At 40.9% G+C, this 19,279-nt stretch overlaps 2 protein-coding genes across 2 annotated transcripts in view; both read left to right on the plus strand.

Annotated features, from left to right (window-relative positions):
* The window catches only part of LOC126564164 (G-protein-signaling modulator 2), a 432,630-nt gene that overhangs the window by 268,231 nt on the left and 145,120 nt on the right, over positions 1-19,279 (plus strand). The gene's annotated exons all lie outside the window — the stretch shown is intronic.
* The window catches only part of LOC126563964 (dual specificity calcium/calmodulin-dependent 3',5'-cyclic nucleotide phosphodiesterase 1), a 121,170-nt gene that overhangs the window by 82,562 nt on the left and 19,329 nt on the right, over positions 1-19,279 (plus strand). Inside the window, exons 3-5 of the mRNA XM_050220835.1 lie at positions 764-1,205; positions 1,642-1,755; positions 4,231-4,497. Coding sequence (XP_050076792.1) covers positions 764-1,205; positions 1,642-1,755; positions 4,231-4,497 — 823 coding nt within the window. The remainder of the gene's footprint in view (positions 1-763; positions 1,206-1,641; positions 1,756-4,230; positions 4,498-19,279) is intronic.

The following is a 19,279-nucleotide window of genomic DNA, read 5'->3' on the forward strand; positions in this document are numbered from 1 at the left end:
AGTTATGGTGCAACAAAAAGCAATCGCAGAGAGGCAATCAATCTTTCTGTTTATTTTACGTGTTTTTCGTACTAAGTGCTTAAGAACAGGCAAAAAATATGCACTGTAAGCAGTTTTGTGTTACAAGATAACTAAAAGCATTTTAAAATAGCTTCCATTCTCGCTAATCGCTCATGCCCGAGATTCGAGAAATGCTCTGCCAGGTGACGTCTTAACCATTTTTTTAATTTATCCATCGTATTGGTGTTTGGTACTGCATCAGATGATGGATTTGTTGATTTGTAGTTCATTCAGCTTAATAGCTATCATCAAATCTGCATTTCCAGTGCAGTGCGCTAACACAGTCATCACATGGAATAAAAATTGCATAAAGCGCGAAATCCCGAACTGTAATATACAAGTTATGCAACATTAATCTTAATCAATCTTGAATAATCAATCAATCTTTCTCCAGTAGCTTGATCTTTTTAAATCACAAATGGGTAGATTAAGGACATTTTGAGCTCATGATCCGTATCAAAACCAAATGAAATCATCAGCCAAATTGACTCATCGGAACCGACAGAATAATATTCCAACGCAATAGCTCCAGTGACTCTAGTGCGGATAAAGAAAATATAACCGACGAATCTAATCTCAATATATTAACAGATCAATGAATCCCTATCTCTTCTAATCCATAACTTGTAGCCCAAAATGCATATGTGCTGCTTCTAATCGCTAATGTTTGTTTTCTTTTCTTTCCTCTTCCTTCTCTACGCAGAGCAAGGTAGCCTTACGATCGTTCGGCGAACCAATAGCAGAAAAAATACCAACGTCCAGCAGCAGCTCCAGTACCAGGAAGCGTTGGACGAGTCGGACTACCAGCAGCAGCCCCCATACGGTAACGATTCTGGTGCCGAAGGTAGTGGTGGTGGAAGAGGCGGAGGCGGAGGAGGAGGAGGAGGAGGCGGAGGGGGTGGAGGTGGCGGTTCGGAGGCTGAGTACGGTCAGCAGCATCCGCCCCTGTCCGAGTCGGAACTCGCCTTCGTCAACAGTCAGCTAAGTCGGGAGCTCGAGAGCATGCAACCGACGTCCGGGACCGTGAGTGTCGTCGCGCATCGTACCGATTCGACGACCGGGGATGAGCTGGACAATGTGGACCTAGCAACAGACAACCTGCCGGCTGTCGATACACCAGATGCATGTGATAAGGCCGCAGTCAGGTGAGTTCGACCGTTCGATGTGGTTATCGAGGTCAATGTTTTCTTAAATGATTAAGGTTTAGAAAATGTTTGCTATATCTGGTACGGTTTTGGCACAAAAAAGCCTTATTTTTTATTTATTTATTTATTTTTTATTCATAAAGGACGATCAGGCCGTATTGCTAAATAAAGCCATATTGTTTTTAAAGTAAAAAATGGAAAAGATACCGGTCTAACTTTTATTGAGGTAAAATAAACACAAATAGTTGTGTATTTAGATAGGAAAATATAAAATGTTCAGTACACAAGAAAGCAAATCTACAATTTACAATCAGATAGATTTTTTTTGTAAACAATTTTAAAAACTCTCACTAAACATATGACAGATTCATTTAGGGGAATCAGTCTGACAGTATTCACTAAATCTCCACCATTTTTCTTTTCCCTTCTGTTTTAGACTACGATGTCTGCTGCGGCAACTGCAGCGAGGCGAAATTTCCGCCGAGCTGCTGCAGAAAAACCTTCATTACGCCGCGCGCGTACTTGAAGCCGTTTTTATCGACGAGACAAAGTAAGTATGAAACCATTCGCTGCCTACCGACCCATCAGTATGAATTTACAATGCAACGGATAATGTTGATTTATAAAGCATTTAATACGTGAATCAATCGAGCTCTCGTTCGTGGGATGAGATTTTTCATCTCTTTATTTAAAAATAAAAGCCTTCAACATGTATCGCGGTCAATTAGTGCCACACTTGATTGCCATGAAACTAGAGCAAACTGTTCGTAAAGCAAATTAGTTTGGAATTTGTTTTGACGTTTTTCGAACTACCATATTCGCGCTATAAAGTGCAATCGCTCCAGAAAGGGTTCAAATCGGTTTCAGTGTTCGTTTTTCTTGGCTGGATAATCAAGTCTGCTGAGTTTTATTAGACATCCAAACACCTAGTCAACTCAATAAAACAATTCAATATTCTAATGTTTCATGCTGCTTGACAGTCAGTGCAGTGACTCGTAATCCGCTGTACCTACGCATTAGGTCCTTAACAACCTTGTAACTCAAGCGCATGGCCGATTCATCACCTCATCTCCTGTAAGCTTCCTTGGCGTGGTAATCAAATTTACACACCACATGAATTTGGTAAATGGTGCGCATTTTGCAAAATCCAATTTTCGCGATCCTCTTTTGCAAGATTTTATCATCACTCACATGGACCAAAAGCACCAGACGCGCTGATGCCTGAGCTTTATCCGCAGGCATTAGGATGATGGTGACTATAAAAAAAGAACAAACACACGGGCACACAAAGTATGGCATTGTCTGGTAAAGCTGTTCCCCTAAAATTAATGACACTCTGCTCGGCTAATTCCCTTACGAGACTAGCCTGGTGCTAGAAATAGCATCAACATTAGGATTGGTAGAATCTACTTCAATTTGATAAGTAAATATCACCATCAATCCCCATGATTCCGCGGGTTTTTGGAGCGCTTGGGTCCAGGAGCTATGGAACGCAACTGGAGATGTCGATAAAAATACACTCACATTGGGATAGGAAGCAGTGCGATCCATTTGCGATTGCGTTTGGCGTTGTGGCGCACGCACACACTGGATAGCATCACGCGCCAACAACACTAATGGCGATCGTGGTCTCGTGTGGCAGAAAAAACGGACGAAGAATCATCGGTTCGCAGCATGCAATACTTTTCGTCCCGTCCGATCGTACCCCGGTCTCCCGTTTTTCGCCGCCCAAACACCTAACACAACGGTAACAATCCAATTCTGTTGAAACAATTTTAACATCAACCTTGCCCGATGCTTCCGATGCTCGTGTCCCTGCGATGTAATGTAATTTTACCTATCTCAAGCATTGTCCTCGCTGCTGGATTTGGCATCGGCTGGGAGAGCACCACACCACACCACACCATACCGTCGGAGTTGACAGACAATCGTCCGAGCCCGCCCTACTTACTCCTCCCTGGTTGTGTCCCGCCTTCCACCCTGCAAAACTGTCAGCGGCTGCAAGCTGAGCGAGCATTTATTTTCATTTAAAAATCATTCTCTCTAACTGTTATTGTTTCATTCGCTTCCACTCAATGTTGGCGTGTGACGGAATGGAAAAAAGGACATTCTCTAGGAGCGGTGGCAAGAGGAATCAGCCCAGTAAAAAGCACATCTCCTAAGCTGCAAGTCTTTTTTCCCAATTTACACGGAGAAGCGTGTACTTCGTGTGCCTTTTTTCCATTTCTATGCTTGCTTTCTTCACTTTGCAACTCCAATGGGATGCCACTAGTCGATGCTTTGGCATGTAATTTGTGTGAAATGTATGAGTGACATAATGTTCCCACTCAGATGCACGTTCCGGTGTGACTCTCGAACGGATGTAGAAGAGTGATGATGGTGTAGAAGTTATATATTAGCAGTGCATTTAGCTAAGCTAGACGTCAGTAAAAAAAGGATGTATCTTAACGCTTTTATTTAGCATTGAAACACATTTGAACCCCTTTCGGTGTATGATTGCTTTATTAGCTGCTAGAAAACTATTTCCTTTGAGAATTAAAGTGATCAAAAAGCTTTCCCAGGCATATGCTAAACCTTTCACGTACAGTATTAGGGAGTGAAATATTTTCATCGTCTCTGTGACAAACTAATTAAATTTATCAACATTTCGATCTACTGACGGGTAGATACACTGCTCTACAATGCTATCAACTACACGAATCATTTAACCTTTGCAACGCGTCGACAAGGATGCTAATCGAAATTGAATTATTTTCTATCCAAACTATCCGCACCCCGTCAAACCCCGTGGGCAACCAAAATCACAATACAAAATCCTCTCGCTATTCCTCGTACACGGTCGTCGCGAATAATTAAATCGTACTTGCAATTTTGGTTTCAAACCGCTTGCAAAAAAAAAACCTACCACCACTGACTCCACTGATGTTGTGAAAAAAATAAAACAAAACATACAATTAAATCACACAAACAAACTCGAACACTCGCGACGGTAATGGGTAACACACATTTAAAAAATCCGATACAGTCAGGATGGTGGTACCGGTGGAGGCAACGGTGGTGGTAGTGGTGGTGGTACTGGTGCTAACAACGCTGGTGGCGGTAGTGGAGGAGGTACTAGTACGGGCGGCACCAGCGGCGCGTCACCAAATGTCAACGCGAGCGGCAAGGAGCCACACCAACGGGGAGCAACGACGTCCGCTCCGCCAACGCACGGTGGTCCTACGGGGCCACCGGCCAACAAAGGTGTCATACAGAGGCGACGCTTACGGGCCCCAGTGTGGGCTCGGTCCATGTACGGCAAACGGCAATACGAACGCCACGTTTATCCTCTCTTTCTCTTTCTTTTTGCTCTTTTGATTTGTCCAACTGTAGTGTACTGACATTTGTTTTATTTTAAGTTCCTGTGTTGCTAACACACTTGTTTGTTTTGTTCTTGACACCTTAACAAAAATTTTGTTTTTATTCATTTTGCACGTTTTCCTTTTTGATAAAAAATGTTCTGCTAGCAAACTAAATTTTTTTTATTCAAATTTTGACTCCTTTTTCTGTCGAACTTACGATGACTTGACTAGAAAATTGTTTTACCCGTGATGTTTAGACAAGAAATTATTGTCAGTTTAGCTTCCATTATCTAGACCTTCATGACTAAACTTTATGCACTTAAATGATTTTATCAAGCAAATCTTGCTTCTTCTGCTGGTCCTATAAAAGTATCTCCATTCCCCCCGGAGCATCATCCCTCACTTGCTGCGTACTTTCGTATTACCATTTTTACAACTACACCCGTCACATTTCAGTACCGACAGCGAACTTCTCGCACAATAAAACTCCCCCCGAGACGCTTTCGGTTGTAAAACTTTTAATTAATCTCGAAATGTCATCTTCCTCGAGAGATCCTAGCGCAATCAGCTAGCGCTGCTTTAAATATACTAGACGAAAGTTTTTTTTCTCTCTCTGCGAGGGCTTCAACCCTGCCATGGAATCGAAGAAGCTTGGCAGTGGATCCGCCGAACAAAGTTCAACATCTTTTGTATCACCAGTAAAGGTTTTGAGCAACTTTTGTTGCCTTTCTGCAATATCCTTCCTTTGCGATGGGATCAGCTGGCTGGATGATGATGGGATCCCGTTAAACCTTGGATAGGAAAGGTTAAAGGAACACCTTTTGGGATGATTGGGATGATCCGTTGAGGTTTGTAAAGAATGACAAACTGAGGTGAAAATGAGGATGAGGAAAAGTTTTGAAGAACATACAAAAAAATCATGCTCCTTTCAACCTTAAACAGGGATTTTCTTTATTATGATTCAAACTAAGAAGAACGTAGATGTTGATAATCACTTTTAATTAGTTCCAAGATACCAGGTTGGATGATAGTTTTCCGAGTAATGAAATTAAATTTTTACAACTTGACTTCATCTTTTGATTGCTTATTTATTAATAAGTACAAACGAGTAATATTCAATTTTTAAATCTTATTCATTTTCCCACGACTATGACAATCAATTTCAACCAATACTCAACCCCATGCATATCAGATCCCCAGCCATAAATTTACCATCGAAGACAACGACTCGCAGCTTTATCTGTTCACAAACAAGTTTCGTTCTCATGCCCAATGAAGCATTAAATTATTGATTCCATGCGCCTGCTGTCAACAATCAAGACGATGAATAAATCTTCGTCATGTTCCACTGCCAGCCCTACGGACATATTCAAATAACATGCCGTCGTTTCCGAAGCAATTACACACCAAACACAAACTCAACTCCAAAACCGCCGGAAGGTTTAAGAATTTTGGGTTTGGGCAAATATACACACTCACAAGCATGTAGTGAAGGAGAAACCGAATCACACCATCTTGGTGATTCGACGAAGGGATAAAGCAACCTTTCCCTAGCTGTCCTACGGGCGTTCGAATGTCGTACCCAAATTTGCCTTTGCCTAGTAATCGAAGGCAAATAGAATCATCAAACCGGCACAAAGCCCCGCAGCAGCAGGGAACACCGAACGCCCGAAAATAGAGGTGAATTAAATTTAACTTCTTAATGAAGTGTGATTGGTTTTATTTTGTTCGAGATTAGACTACATTCGGAAAGGGAAAATGTGTGAGCGAAAATAAAATCCTGCCCACCAGCGAAAGGTTGAAATGGACACATCAGGGCATTTACCGCCCGAACGGCCAACCAATCACACCGACACATTCGAGTGGTATTTAATTTGTTTTGTCTTTTTTTGGGGGGCGAAGGATAAGCTCGTTTGGTTGGTTTCCTTGCCCTTAAGTTATGCTTTCGCTACGGGATTTTTTTGTTATGTTTCCTTTATCTTCCTGAAACTTTTCTCCTGTTCCACAGACCCATCCATCGACAAAAGTATCATCCGATAGGATATGCACGAGGCCTGAGCGCACCACCGAACGGTTCGACGAACGGTTTCGATCGCTTACCGCGAACCAGGTCTGTTTACGCTTCTCCGTGCCCATGTAGTTGTTGTAGTTGGGTCCAGCAAAACCAATTTGCTGTGCCTTGCAAAGGGCGTAAGGATTGCATATGGATTGATTTTCCTCCGGCCAGCAATCGAAAACTTTGCAAAGCCTCCCCTCCCCTCGAAGACAAGGGTTTCCTCGACCGGCCGTGGATAGGGGTTTGGCTTTGTTTTGTGTGCCGTATTGTTTATTGTGTTGAAGTTTTTGGTATTGAATCATTTATGGATGTGTTGAGAAGGGTTTCTCCAAACAAATCAATCGCTTTTTAGATGGGAAATCAATACAGTAGTGAGATTATAACTGCTTTTCGTAACATACGTTTAATTAAGAAACATTCTATCCATTGTAAACTCAATGTCGTGAAGTAATTCAGAATGAAATGTTATTAGTAGAATCCGCTTTATCGTCGCTACATATAACTATGCACCGATCCAAAACGAAAAGAAAAATCCACACACAACGGACGTGACACGGTTCGAATTTCACTGTCACTAACATTAACAGCTCTCTACACTTGATGTTTGATATTTGTGCCGATTTGGCCAACAGTCCGCACATTCCGATTGTACAATATTTCCAATCCATTATGTAGCCCAGGTCCAAATGCTTTTGCACCACACCGCCCGTAAGTCCGTGCATAGCGCGGGTGCTTAAACATCGACAGCTCGATCGAATATGGACTATGCTCCAGACTATTAAATCGCTGATGCTTGCACAAATCCAATCAAATACTACACACCCACGCCTGCACACGTACGGATATCGCACAAGCACACAGAGGCACGCAACCGACAGCCGCCACCGGTTGGACATTATTTGGCAGCGAGAAACTTTGGGTGCAAATATTTACACCGCGGTGGCTTTTCACGAATCGTAATTTATGCCCAAATGGTGTGAAACGTGTTGGTGTAGTGGGAGGCAAATTAGTTTGGGGTACGATGACCAGGCCGGTTTTGTGCATTTCGTGCGCCAGTAGAAACAATAACACTGGTACGTACACTTGACCGTTTGAATTTTGGCAGGTACGACGGGTAAAGTGCACTCGGAGCTTGCTGCGAGCTACTCAGGCGAATGTCCATTGTCGATAATGGAATGATAAGTTATGATGAGTTTTGTCCTCGGAAGTAGCTACAATATTTTTCTTTTTATTGGACCATAAATTAGTTAAAAAGAAAGTTTAATAGTTCGTCCTCACTACGGGGGATTCGGATTTGGATCCAGATTGGATTTGTTTGACCGGTCCTGCCATGTGAAGATCGAAAATTATATTTAATGGTTTCAAAACCAAAATAAATGACACTTTACACATTAATTAAACGTTATGGTGGAACTCTTATAAGTTTACTTATGTAATAAAAGCGCATTTGTTTCTTGCTAAATATTATTCATGGCGATGGTGAAATTCGATGATTTAACAAAAAATGCTAAAACTTTCGAGTTTTTAACTCAATTTTTTTGGAAATAAAAAATGTAAAATCTTAATTCACTCAACTTATCATTTTACTAGAGCAATGTTATTGTAGCCATTTAATGACCATCGAGCGTCAGACAACTATAACTCTTGATCACGCCATCAGTGCATTGCGATCATTCTGCATTTATCCACGTGTGACTGTTTGCGTTCAAACTGCTCTTGTGGACCGCCATTGTATGGAAAATATTTACCCATCGATGTATAGAACATGATGTTTTCATTCTTAACATGCATTAGCCAAATAGGAACGGTTTGTTTTGCTCCTCCATCTGAAAGCCGTTCGTAATTGTCGGATACAAAACATCCCCAACATCCCAATGGGTAGGTTTTGGCATAAAGTTCGAGCAATCGAGGTAGCTTTCACAAGCAAAGTACCTCAATTCATAACAATTATTCTGCTGTTATGTTTTGTTCCATATTTTATTTTCATTATTGGAGCTCTTTTAAAAGCATAATGGCACACATAAAACAAGGAACCAAATCACAACGTTTCGTAAAAGTTGGATTATATATTTGAATTGCTTGTTTTCCTGTTCCCCCTGGTATGATGGCAAGAACATATCACAGGACAGAAAAAAAAAACATTACCCATTAATAACACCCATTTGTCGCACGGTTGAAAATCGTTGGCCATAAAAATAAATCGTGCATCAAACGATGTTTGCTTCTGCGTCGTAAACATTTGCATGACGCTGGACATAATGTAGGAGTGACTTATTCCCTGCTAGTGTACACGTGTCCAACCAATCGGTCAGTGGGCAGTTTGCGTCATACCGCTAATAATCATAATCATTCGAGGAATTTTCCATTTCACGACTATTTTTTTTTCGTCTCACGCTTCCACGCCTAGTGAAACATTGTGCTGGAAGATGATAAATATATCTCAATTTGTGATTTTAAGCAAAGAAAATAATGTTGCCATGAAAACGGTGGTTCGGTTTTAGATTTAGATAAGTTCACAGGAAAAAAAATCTCCTCGCTCTTAATTGGAAAAAATTCATGAAAAGCTAAGCTAGAGAGAATGTGGAAAGTCCTATGAAAAAGTTCAAAACCACGCATAACCTAGATTACCTATTTTCTAGAAAGAAAGAATCACATCAACAAGTGATTCACAAAAATAGTCCATTCTCTGGAAATAATTTGATGAAAACATTTTTGACCGACGCCCATCACATCGCACGCAAATCACTCGACGCAAGCTGGAGAAAGTGGGCAGCTAACAAAAAATAAAATAAAAGGAAACATGTTTGGAATGTGCAACGAATAATTTTGTTAATTGGTATCCTTGGTATCCCCAGTGCCCTGCCGAGCAGAAATAGAAACGGGAAGATGGTAATGGGGGATAAAGGACAGACATGAAACCAACAAGCAGCAATTCATATGGATTAACAAAACTCCCCAAACGGGGCGAATACAATTGGCATATCCGTTACTAATGTGGCGTCGTTTTTACGGATTATGAAAATATTTTCACTTTCCCTTCATTTTATTTTATACACAAAGATTTTTTACCTACTGTAGCAGTAGGGCGGTAGTATTTGCTTTTTCATTTATTTTAGGCAGAAAGATTACAGTTGTGTTTTGTAAGCTTGGCGTAATGCTAGATAAAGTAAAACTTGAAGAGTAAATTAAAATAGAAGCTTTATGTAGTAGCATTGATATTGATTTGTGACTGACTTTTGCATTTAAATAATTCAGTCTTTATTTGCTATTAATAAAACAGCAATAACATAACCATGTTTTTTTTTGTATAGTAACAAAGAATCCCGGAGCAAAACAATGTATTCCTGGAAAAAGAGATCATTCTACCTCGTATTTGTCACGCCAGTAAACCATTTATAAAGAATCATTACTTTTAATTGCTAGCAACGACACAAATCGCAAGCTAGACCCAACCGTTGTTACTCGTATTCGTACTTGATTGAACTTTTTCTTGAACAGACATTATCGATCTTGACAATATGGCGAAGCGTCGAAGAGTCATAAAAAATATAAATTAAAGAATAAAAAAATATAGATCTTACCGGTAAAAGGTAAAACTACTTTATAAACCAATTAATTTTTTGAGCAATTTAATGTAAAATAATTAAATATGCAAATTTACAGAGATAACGAAGGTACTGGCAACTTTCTTTAACCTTTCTTTTTCCTTTAACATTTTTGTTAAAATTGATTAAACAAAGTAAGATATCGGTAGCAATAAAATCATTTGCTCCCTTTAAAAAACAATATATTTATTTTACTTCGAAAAACTCTTCTTCTTTTAGACATTTTTTTAAATTTTATTTCGAATGTAAAACTGCATTCATCTATTGCTTCGAATTTCTTCGAACGCCGGATGTTCAAATATTTCAATTCAGTTTCCAAAAAATGGATTTGATTGCCCGTGCTTCGGTGAATTTTGAAACACAAAGCTTACATCTCAACAAAGCAGCAACCAACCGAATAAAGGAAAAAAAAATGAATCTGCTTACAATCAAAGAGAATCAGTTTGGACGGATCAAACCGTAAAGCCACAGAAGATTATTTTTCAAACTGAATAATGTATTACTGCACAATCCCAGCAGCATCGTTTATTGAATAGTGTAAAAGTGTTTAAGCTTTGTTTGATAAAACAAAACAAAAACTTTATTTTTTGTAAATATACCAACAATGCGTTGTTTTATAGAGTGAACCACCAGGCGCCTCCATCGTCAAAGTACGTCCAGCGACCACGTGTATTTATGAAGCGGAAATCTATTTACCACATGCGGTAAATCAATTTCATTCTTTTGATAACAAGATCGTTTAAAAAATTCATCATTTTCACTGCTTCTTTCTTCAATTGATTTTTCTTCAATTTTCAAGATTGAACAGATTGCTTCATTCGAACTATAACCTACACATCGACTCGAAACTACATCGACTGTGCCCTTAGTCGTCACGAGTTTATCCTTCGTTCAATCGATTCGTATCAAGCAGAATCCACTCTACCCCATCGTGTGCATCAAACAAGCAAACAAAAAAATTCTTATGGGGCACAGCTTTCCGTTATCCCAAGCAGGTCCTTTTGATTTTACCTTTCATATTTCACATACCGTCCTCGGTTCCGCGTACCCTTCCACACCTACTTTACATGCCCCTTTTTTCTGCACACTTCAATCACACGAGCTGCATTCACTTCACTTCCGCTATTTCCGCCTGAATTACTGCACATTCCGGAGGTCTGATTCCGGAGTGCCCGTGCTCCAAACCGAACGGGATAGTGTCACCGTGTGCCTGTTTGAATCAAGAATTCTGTTTGACTTGTCAACGGCAGCACGGTGCTCGGTCCCAGTTGCAGCATAAAGATACAGGGCAAATTGTATTATAACAGCAAGAAAAAATGGAAGCTTGAACATTGCCGGAAAATAGCTATACACGCTAGTTTGTAACGATGTGCCCTAGCTGTGCCGGGGAAAACCAAGTGTAGTTTACCGTTTCCTTCATCCATTTATCCACGCTAGACCACGCCAGAAGAAAAACCGTGTAAGCCCCGTCGGAAGAGAAATAAATCCTCCACACTTACATAATTTTCCGTCAAACTCAGCACGGATATTGTATAAGTTGCTCCCAATTGGATAGTGGCTTCGAGAGGGGAATAGCAAAAGAGTATACAAGCACACCCGAGTACGTGCAGTAGCAGTGCACCATCATACAGACACGATTAATTCTAGTTTCAATGTACCGGAAGTATACCCGTGTGGGAAGGACCCAAAAACAAAGCTACCCAATTTGTTTCCGTAATGCAATTTAAATACGAACTGCTACAGTTGACATGACGAGAAGAATTAATGCAAAGGTTGCGACAGAAGGGACCCGAAACAAGCGGCACTACAGCGGGTAAACTTTTTCGAACCCCAGTTTGGAGTGAGGGAAAAATTATGCAAGCAGGTGTTCTCATTTTTATTCCCTTTTCCTGACATTCACTCAAGTGCCACTTTGTGCATTCCATTGTAAAGTCAATTTAAACTACAGAAAGCCTCGTGCAGATTTCTGTTCGCGTAGCAAATGTAAACATGGACAGTCGGGCCATTTAAATTAAATTGAATATTTAATACGGAAAAATCGCGAATATTTATTCAAATGTTTAAACAAAAAAAAAACCCTCTGACGATTTCGTCAATATCAATTTGTTCAATTATTATTCAATTTCTTGCGCTGCAATGTAAATCGCAATAGTACGGAATGACACTAAGGTCTTTGGTAAATAAGCTTTAGACCAGTTTTTTTTTCCTCCAAAAATGTTACAATCAAACAATAACACCCACAAATGTCTCATATCTAATTGGATAGCAATCATTTGGAGCATTTGTTCACGCAAACCATCTCCTGTCTATCGAAACTATCTGTTCCGAAATACTTTTCTAATTACAGTCTCCCAACCTCCGACAAAGCTTTTCACTTACTGGCTAGTAATGTCCATCTTCCCTTATTGCCGGATCAGGGCAACAGGCAGCAACGAAAAAAAAAACACACAATCCAGGCATTTTCTTTCAAACCTTTCTCACGAAAAACGTCTCTCAGGAAAAAGCAAATATTTGCCTGTTTGTTTATTTGTTTGCCTACTGTTTGCGCTGACACGTGGCAGACCACGTTCGTGCACCAAGCCTGTCCGTGCGGGCTTAGCAGCCGCACCGAGCTGGGCTAAGAGACGATGCCTAATTGCATACTCGATAGTGAGTTTCGGTCCAGTCCTAAAAATGGTATCAAATGGAAGAAAATGGGAAAAACTAACACCCGCTCTCGACGTTCCGTGGAAGGGTTGATTAATTTCTAGATATCAAACACGTTTTGTGGTGTCTCGGGAGAAGACTGTGTGTGTTTTTTTTTTTCTTGCTTCGCTGTCTCGTCTCTCGCTTTATATCCATTTAATTTCATTGCGGTCGGGTACCGATTCGTTGAATCACTCTTGTTCCTGCACTCTTGCACGTTGTAACTGTCTTAAACCACCCAAGGGTCAATAGTGGAGTAGTCAGTGGGAAGTGAACGCAAAAAAAAAACGGATCCAGAACACTTGCCCGGTGTTCAGTTTAATTGAGAATCAATTAGTACCTGACACGGCACGGGTTCTATCCTTACATCACCGCTACACAGCTACAGGTGTAACTTGTTCCCTCTTGATGTTTGTCGAGTACTTTTTTGCCTTCGAAAGCAGTCGATAGTCTCCTTTTGCGACCTAAATATACTCACCATGGTCCGATTCAATCAATAGATGTCTTCCAATGCTACTCCGCTGCTCAATGTCCAGTTTAGTATTACATCGCCCTTTTTTCTCTCGCAAAGAAATCGATTTCCCATTGCATGACTGATGGAAGATTCGGTCGTCCTTTTACCAATAATTTTTCCCATCTAGGAGGCTTCCTTCTCCATTTCACTCGCCCTCTCTGTTGGTGTCTTATCATGTGAATGTTTTCCTTCTTTTACCACTAATACACCATTACAAACTAACCACAAGCGATCCCAGCAACAATGTATTCGTGTAATTACAATTCCAAACGGAATACATTTGCTTATCCGGTTTAGTAGTGCAGTGGACGTCCAAGGTGTCACACAAAATAGTTTGCTTTTTTTACTCGCGTACAAGCATTTTACCGTTCGCCGTTCATACCCGGAACAGTTTACGCGGACAGTCGTTTCGATGAGCCACAGTGTTCGGTAGTGTTGAGAGTTTTGTGCCGAAATTTCCGTACAAAGTGAACGATGTTTAGACGCCGCGAACTAACGATCCGTACAGTGGATAGGCTGGAGAAAGGATTTTCTTCCTCCAGTACGATAACAACCGCGACGACCATTTCGATGAGCAAACGTCGTCACCATGGTCCGGCATTTTGTCACGAGCACTGTCGGTCGGTAGCGATAGATCTGGTGAATTTTCTCATCCGCTACCAGTACGAAAATAGGTAAGAGTGTTGACTGAACGCGTGCAATATTGCGCCAATAAAGCGTGCAATATTGGGTTCTTGTTAAGGACTAAAGACAGTTGAATGTTTTCCGAAGCAGGCGGTATGGTCTTGCCAATGTATTGACGGTGGTGACATTTGTAGAATTGTTTCCTCCAACTGTCGATGTTCTATTTGTCCTTCAATTGAACAATCCAGTAGGAGAGAGCCCCAGAATATTCCATACTGGCCACTCGGAAGTACTTGAACCGAGCCCGGTACATCTGGAAAGTTCGATCAGTTATCAAATATTGGAAAGCAAATCAAAAATAGGACCGGTGCAGCTGATGGACGAGCTACCCACAACGATGCGACCGCACGCACTGAGTATGACATTTTCATCGGCCAACAGCTCGCACCACTAACCCATTGAAAACGGTAAAGTTTCACGTTGTGACCTACAATCGTACGCCGTGTATAAACACAAATCCAAAATGTCAAGCTCAATTGACAGTTCTTGCTCGATGTGTATACTTCGCTCGATTGTATGCTCTTTGCTCGTTGCCATAGCATCATCGTCATGACCTATGGTGGTTTCCGACCGCCGAACAAGAGCGATACTTTGTTGCGGACCGCATTGTTCAAACGGGGAACAACTGCTCCAAGCTGAACAGAGGTGAGAGTACCTATTGAAACGGTACAAAAGCTTACTTTTCCGTTCTGAGCGATGCGCTACCGTTCTCGTACTGGACGTGCTTTGTGGTTTCATTTTTCATTAGAAAAATTATGCGCACAATTTCATTTAAACGAAAGCACATTATTGAAATTAAATGAGTGAGAAATATGCTACGAGTTGGAATAATATTGAAGAGGATATTATTCACTGTCCAGTGTCATTAGGTCTTATAGATTTGTGAAAAAATGTGTTAAAATTGTGAAGTGGGGTAAAACCATGTTGCTGCACAGAACAGTAGAATTGTAACAAATTTTTTTTTTCATTTTATAAACAATAAAAACCATGTATGATAATCTTCAAGTAAAGCCCTATTACATAAAATAAACACGAAATTGGTAAAAATTATGTTCCGTCCAAACTTTTTTGCCAACACCGTCACCAAACGGTGTATTATTAGCGCGAACATTAGCGCACAAATTACCATGAAATAATTTTCCAAATTAAGAAAAATGTCTTCTACCTTCTACCGCCGATCCTTTGAGTCGTCGTATCCTTTCAGAGCATCTCTCGAGACACAGCAAGGTAAACTCACTCGAGTGAAAGGTGCTAATCCCATTGGTCCAAACTGTAATCACAATGTAGAGAATGGCCGTAAATGTAATTAAAGCTCTACGACGGCCAGCCGGTTGGATACATTCTCCTCCTTATTGCCTTAGGCCGACAGAAGGAAGAAGAAAAACAATAATTACCTAAGAACACCGTGACCCGAGAAGAACATCCCTAGGCCGATGTAACGTGTAGCGCAGCTTAATTCGAACCCAAAGCCAAAAACCGCAGGACATCCAAACCGGAAATCCCTATCAGACGAACAAAAGCCTTCCTATTTGCTGGCGAAGCTTCCAATGGACGCACGCAATGGAACGCTTATTAAATTTTCATCAACCGACCACTTAGGTACCGGTCTAATTTTTGGCATTAATCAGAAAGCTTAGGCCTGACCTAAGCATTTGGGTACGATGGGGCCATTGAAAAATCTTTACTCGCGCTGGAGTTGTTTATATGCTTGATAACTGAAGATGAAGAGGCTTCTTCAAGCTGTTAACGTAATAATGCACAAAAATCCTACTCGAAAGGCTTAGCCGAAAAGGATAAAGCCACACAGGCCGCTGATGATAGATCATCGGTGAGGGTGTTCTTTTGTTTTTGCCCATCAATTTTCACGTGCTTGAATAAATATTATTTGCTCTAAATATCTCACCCCCGCCAATTTCATAAGTGCACGCGAACATCCATAATACTGGCCCGCTAACGTTAAATACGGCGGGCACCCCAGACTACACATCCCGTACATGGCCTGTCAGAAAACAATGATTTATGGGTCTACTACTAAAGCAAGCGTCCGTACACCCATCGCTTCCGGGTACTGATTCTGCGTAATGTGCCGATATCCTGAGCAAGGGAATTATTCAGCAAAATGCCCCTCCCTAATGTCTGCCGTCAACTCTTCAAGGCAACACGGGCTTTACTTGCCGATGCGGTGAATCGTGGCATGTTCTAGGCCATAAAATAGCTCCTTTCCACCGCCCGCTTATAATCGATGTGTAGAACAGACAACAGAATCGATCTGTCACGATGCTTTTATTGGACTAGACAAAGCTTTCCGCTGGCACGAAAGCTACCGGAAGCTTCATACTGCTGACGATGGAGACGCCTGGTGCCGTTCGGGTTAGTGATCATGGTAGACATTGAGGACACACGCAAAACAATGCCAAGATTATTCATGAGCTCATAAATCAGTCAATGAGCTGGAACACGACGCATACAGTTGTAAGCGGCTGTAGAGCGCGTCCGAGCCCGCAGCTGTTTGCCCTGTAGCACATAAGCCTTGTACATGCGAAAGCATCAAGCATATTTTGGTCTGCTCCTGCTTGACCACAAATCCTACAACAAAGCAGAGCTTAAGTCGTACAGTACCACTCGATCAGGTCATAGAAATGGATGCAAAGTTTTGTATAACTTATTTTAGAAACATCCATATTGGTGTGCCTTCATGCAAAACGTTCACAAGCAAAAGTGGTATCCTTTCCATTGATTCGATTGTGTTTTCTATTTCTATCTTGCCCCCGTGCTGTGTCGATGCTAATCGATCAGCAACGCCATTAAATCCACCAACAATAGAAGCGCAAAAAATAACAAATCAAAGTAAGTATACGTTTACGAATTGTGTTTGATTATTAAATCAATTAACTCTCGTTGAATGCATTGTAACCTCCAACCGCAAAATCCACAATTTTATTCAGCCTTATAAAACAGCTTGTGCAGTAAGTAACTTTGAATAGAAATTTCATAAGAACGCTCCCGTCACGTACAGTGCGCTAGTAGTACACAGCTAATCAAAAACAATCGCTAGAAAGCTACTTGCTGTGTAGTAAAACTTTGTTAATAGTGATATCCTTGGCAAAAGGAAAATTGAGTTTTGAAGTAAAGTTTCTGCTGCGACTGTAAATTATTTCCAGCAGAAACAACTCTCCTAGTCAAGTGAACAGCACTCTCCGTCCAGCGGTTATTAGCGTACGATGGCGTACTGTACCGTTGTGTTTCGCGCTCTAATGAGCACTAACGCTGTAGATCGAGTGATGTACCCCATAAAGGGAACTTTTCACTTTAACTCTAGGAAGAAGCACACAATTGCCCAATGCAACCCCTAGTCTGATACCAAAACGTATCAAAAACTACGAAAGATACCATCGAACAACGGTTGCTGCATGTTTATTTTAATGCACAAAAATTTGGCATTCTCCGCAGGGATTTTACTGAAAGGAACGAACAAAAACCAGTCATTGGAAATAGAAGAGAAGCAAATACTTTGTTAAAAGCTTTTGTAGAAAGCAGCCAAAACTGTCATAATAGTGAAACAATGGTCAGCGAACCGAACCGAAGTGGTAATGCACACAACAAAAGCAACACTTAGCGTGTAGGGTAATGCATTAGTACTGTGTGATTCTTTTAGGATGCTTGCCATCCACGTAGAAAAGTGTCCCGGTGATCCAACGAATGTAAATAATGTCTAGTTATGAGCTAAAAGCTTTTCCCAAACCTCTTGCTGTAAATTACTAATATGCTATCGTTAAATTTATTATTTGTACAAAATACAAACAAAGCAAAAGTAGTAAGCCTTTTGATTTTTTTTCTCAAAAATTTGTGTAGTGCCACAAAGCAATGGCATTCTATCATAACACCAGACCATAACGAGCTTTCAGAGCAAATCGCCTCACTCAAACTTTTTTGCCAATTGAGCACTTTTCTAACCAACCATTTTTAGCTACACAACACGTTACCCGTTTGTGGTGCCAGCAGTCTTTTGCCAAACCAAAATCGAATCACAATCCTTTCAATGGTGGTCAAAAGTTAGCCGTTACCGTACGGGCACTGCGGGTGCTGCTAAACGGTGATTGAGCTTGGCTAAAAGTTCCCGTGCGGTTACGTTCCGGTTTGGCGATCGCCACACTTTGCCACGTCAATTTGGATCGAAAAGTTTGGTTTGGGTTGGTGCTGGGAAAAGCGCGGACGTAAACGATGTGAAAATTCAATTTGCAGTTCTATGCGCACTTTAAATTGTGTGCTTTTGTTTTTTTTTTTGCGAAATGGGGAGAAGGCGAGCAAAAGATGTCTTTGAAGCTTTAATTTCTGATAATGTAATTGATTTTTTATATCAAATCTGATGGTTTTAACAGTTGCAAGAATTATCACGCTATTCAAAAAATAAGAAAACAATTTTTTCTTCAATGACCTGTTCAATGTCATTGTTCACACGATGCTCAACACACATACCCGCGCAGACGAACATTTTTACGGTAGGTGTGCAATTGCTTTCCATTATTGTGTCTATTTACCGTGCGCCATTCACAACAATTTTAATACTAAACACGAATAGCCTCTTCGTTCCGTTTTATATTCATCACCGGTAATTTTACACTCTCCTTAAGCATAGCATTAACCATGGCAATGACAATGAATTTTACAGCCCCGAGTGCAAAATGGCACTCGAGGTCGAACGTACGGGTACACCAAAAATGGCACACATTACCGACCTTCGTGCTGTAAATGTAATTGCCAAAAACAAGAGACAGCCAGCGAAACAGCTGAAAATATATGCTCTTGCGCGTGGTGTGGATGATAAGCCTGTCGTCACCCATTTTGCACGTTCGAGCATTTCGAAATTTCCATGAGCAAGGTCTCAAAACAATAAAAGCGTACCGGGGGCCGTTCGGGGGGCCAAAAATTACAGCCAAGTGTACTTGCGCGATCGCACCGTTTATCCCACCAGAAGCCAGTCCGTGAATCACGAGCAGAACGATAATTTATGCTTCTGTGGTTAAATCGAAACGACCCCAGGGCGGACCAACCGCTGTCACTTGCTTTTGCATTTTGGGACTTTCATTCGATTGTGTTTAAACAATGGCAGCGAGCTTAATGCCTGTGTTCGCGTTTATATGAAGCATTTTTTGTTTTGTTTCTTTTTTTATTGTAGAGAAGGAACAGCT

This window comes from Anopheles maculipalpis, chromosome 3RL, assembly GCF_943734695.1.
Source record: "Anopheles maculipalpis chromosome 3RL, idAnoMacuDA_375_x, whole genome shotgun sequence".
Lineage (NCBI taxonomy): Eukaryota > Metazoa > Arthropoda > Insecta > Diptera > Culicidae > Anopheles > Anopheles maculipalpis.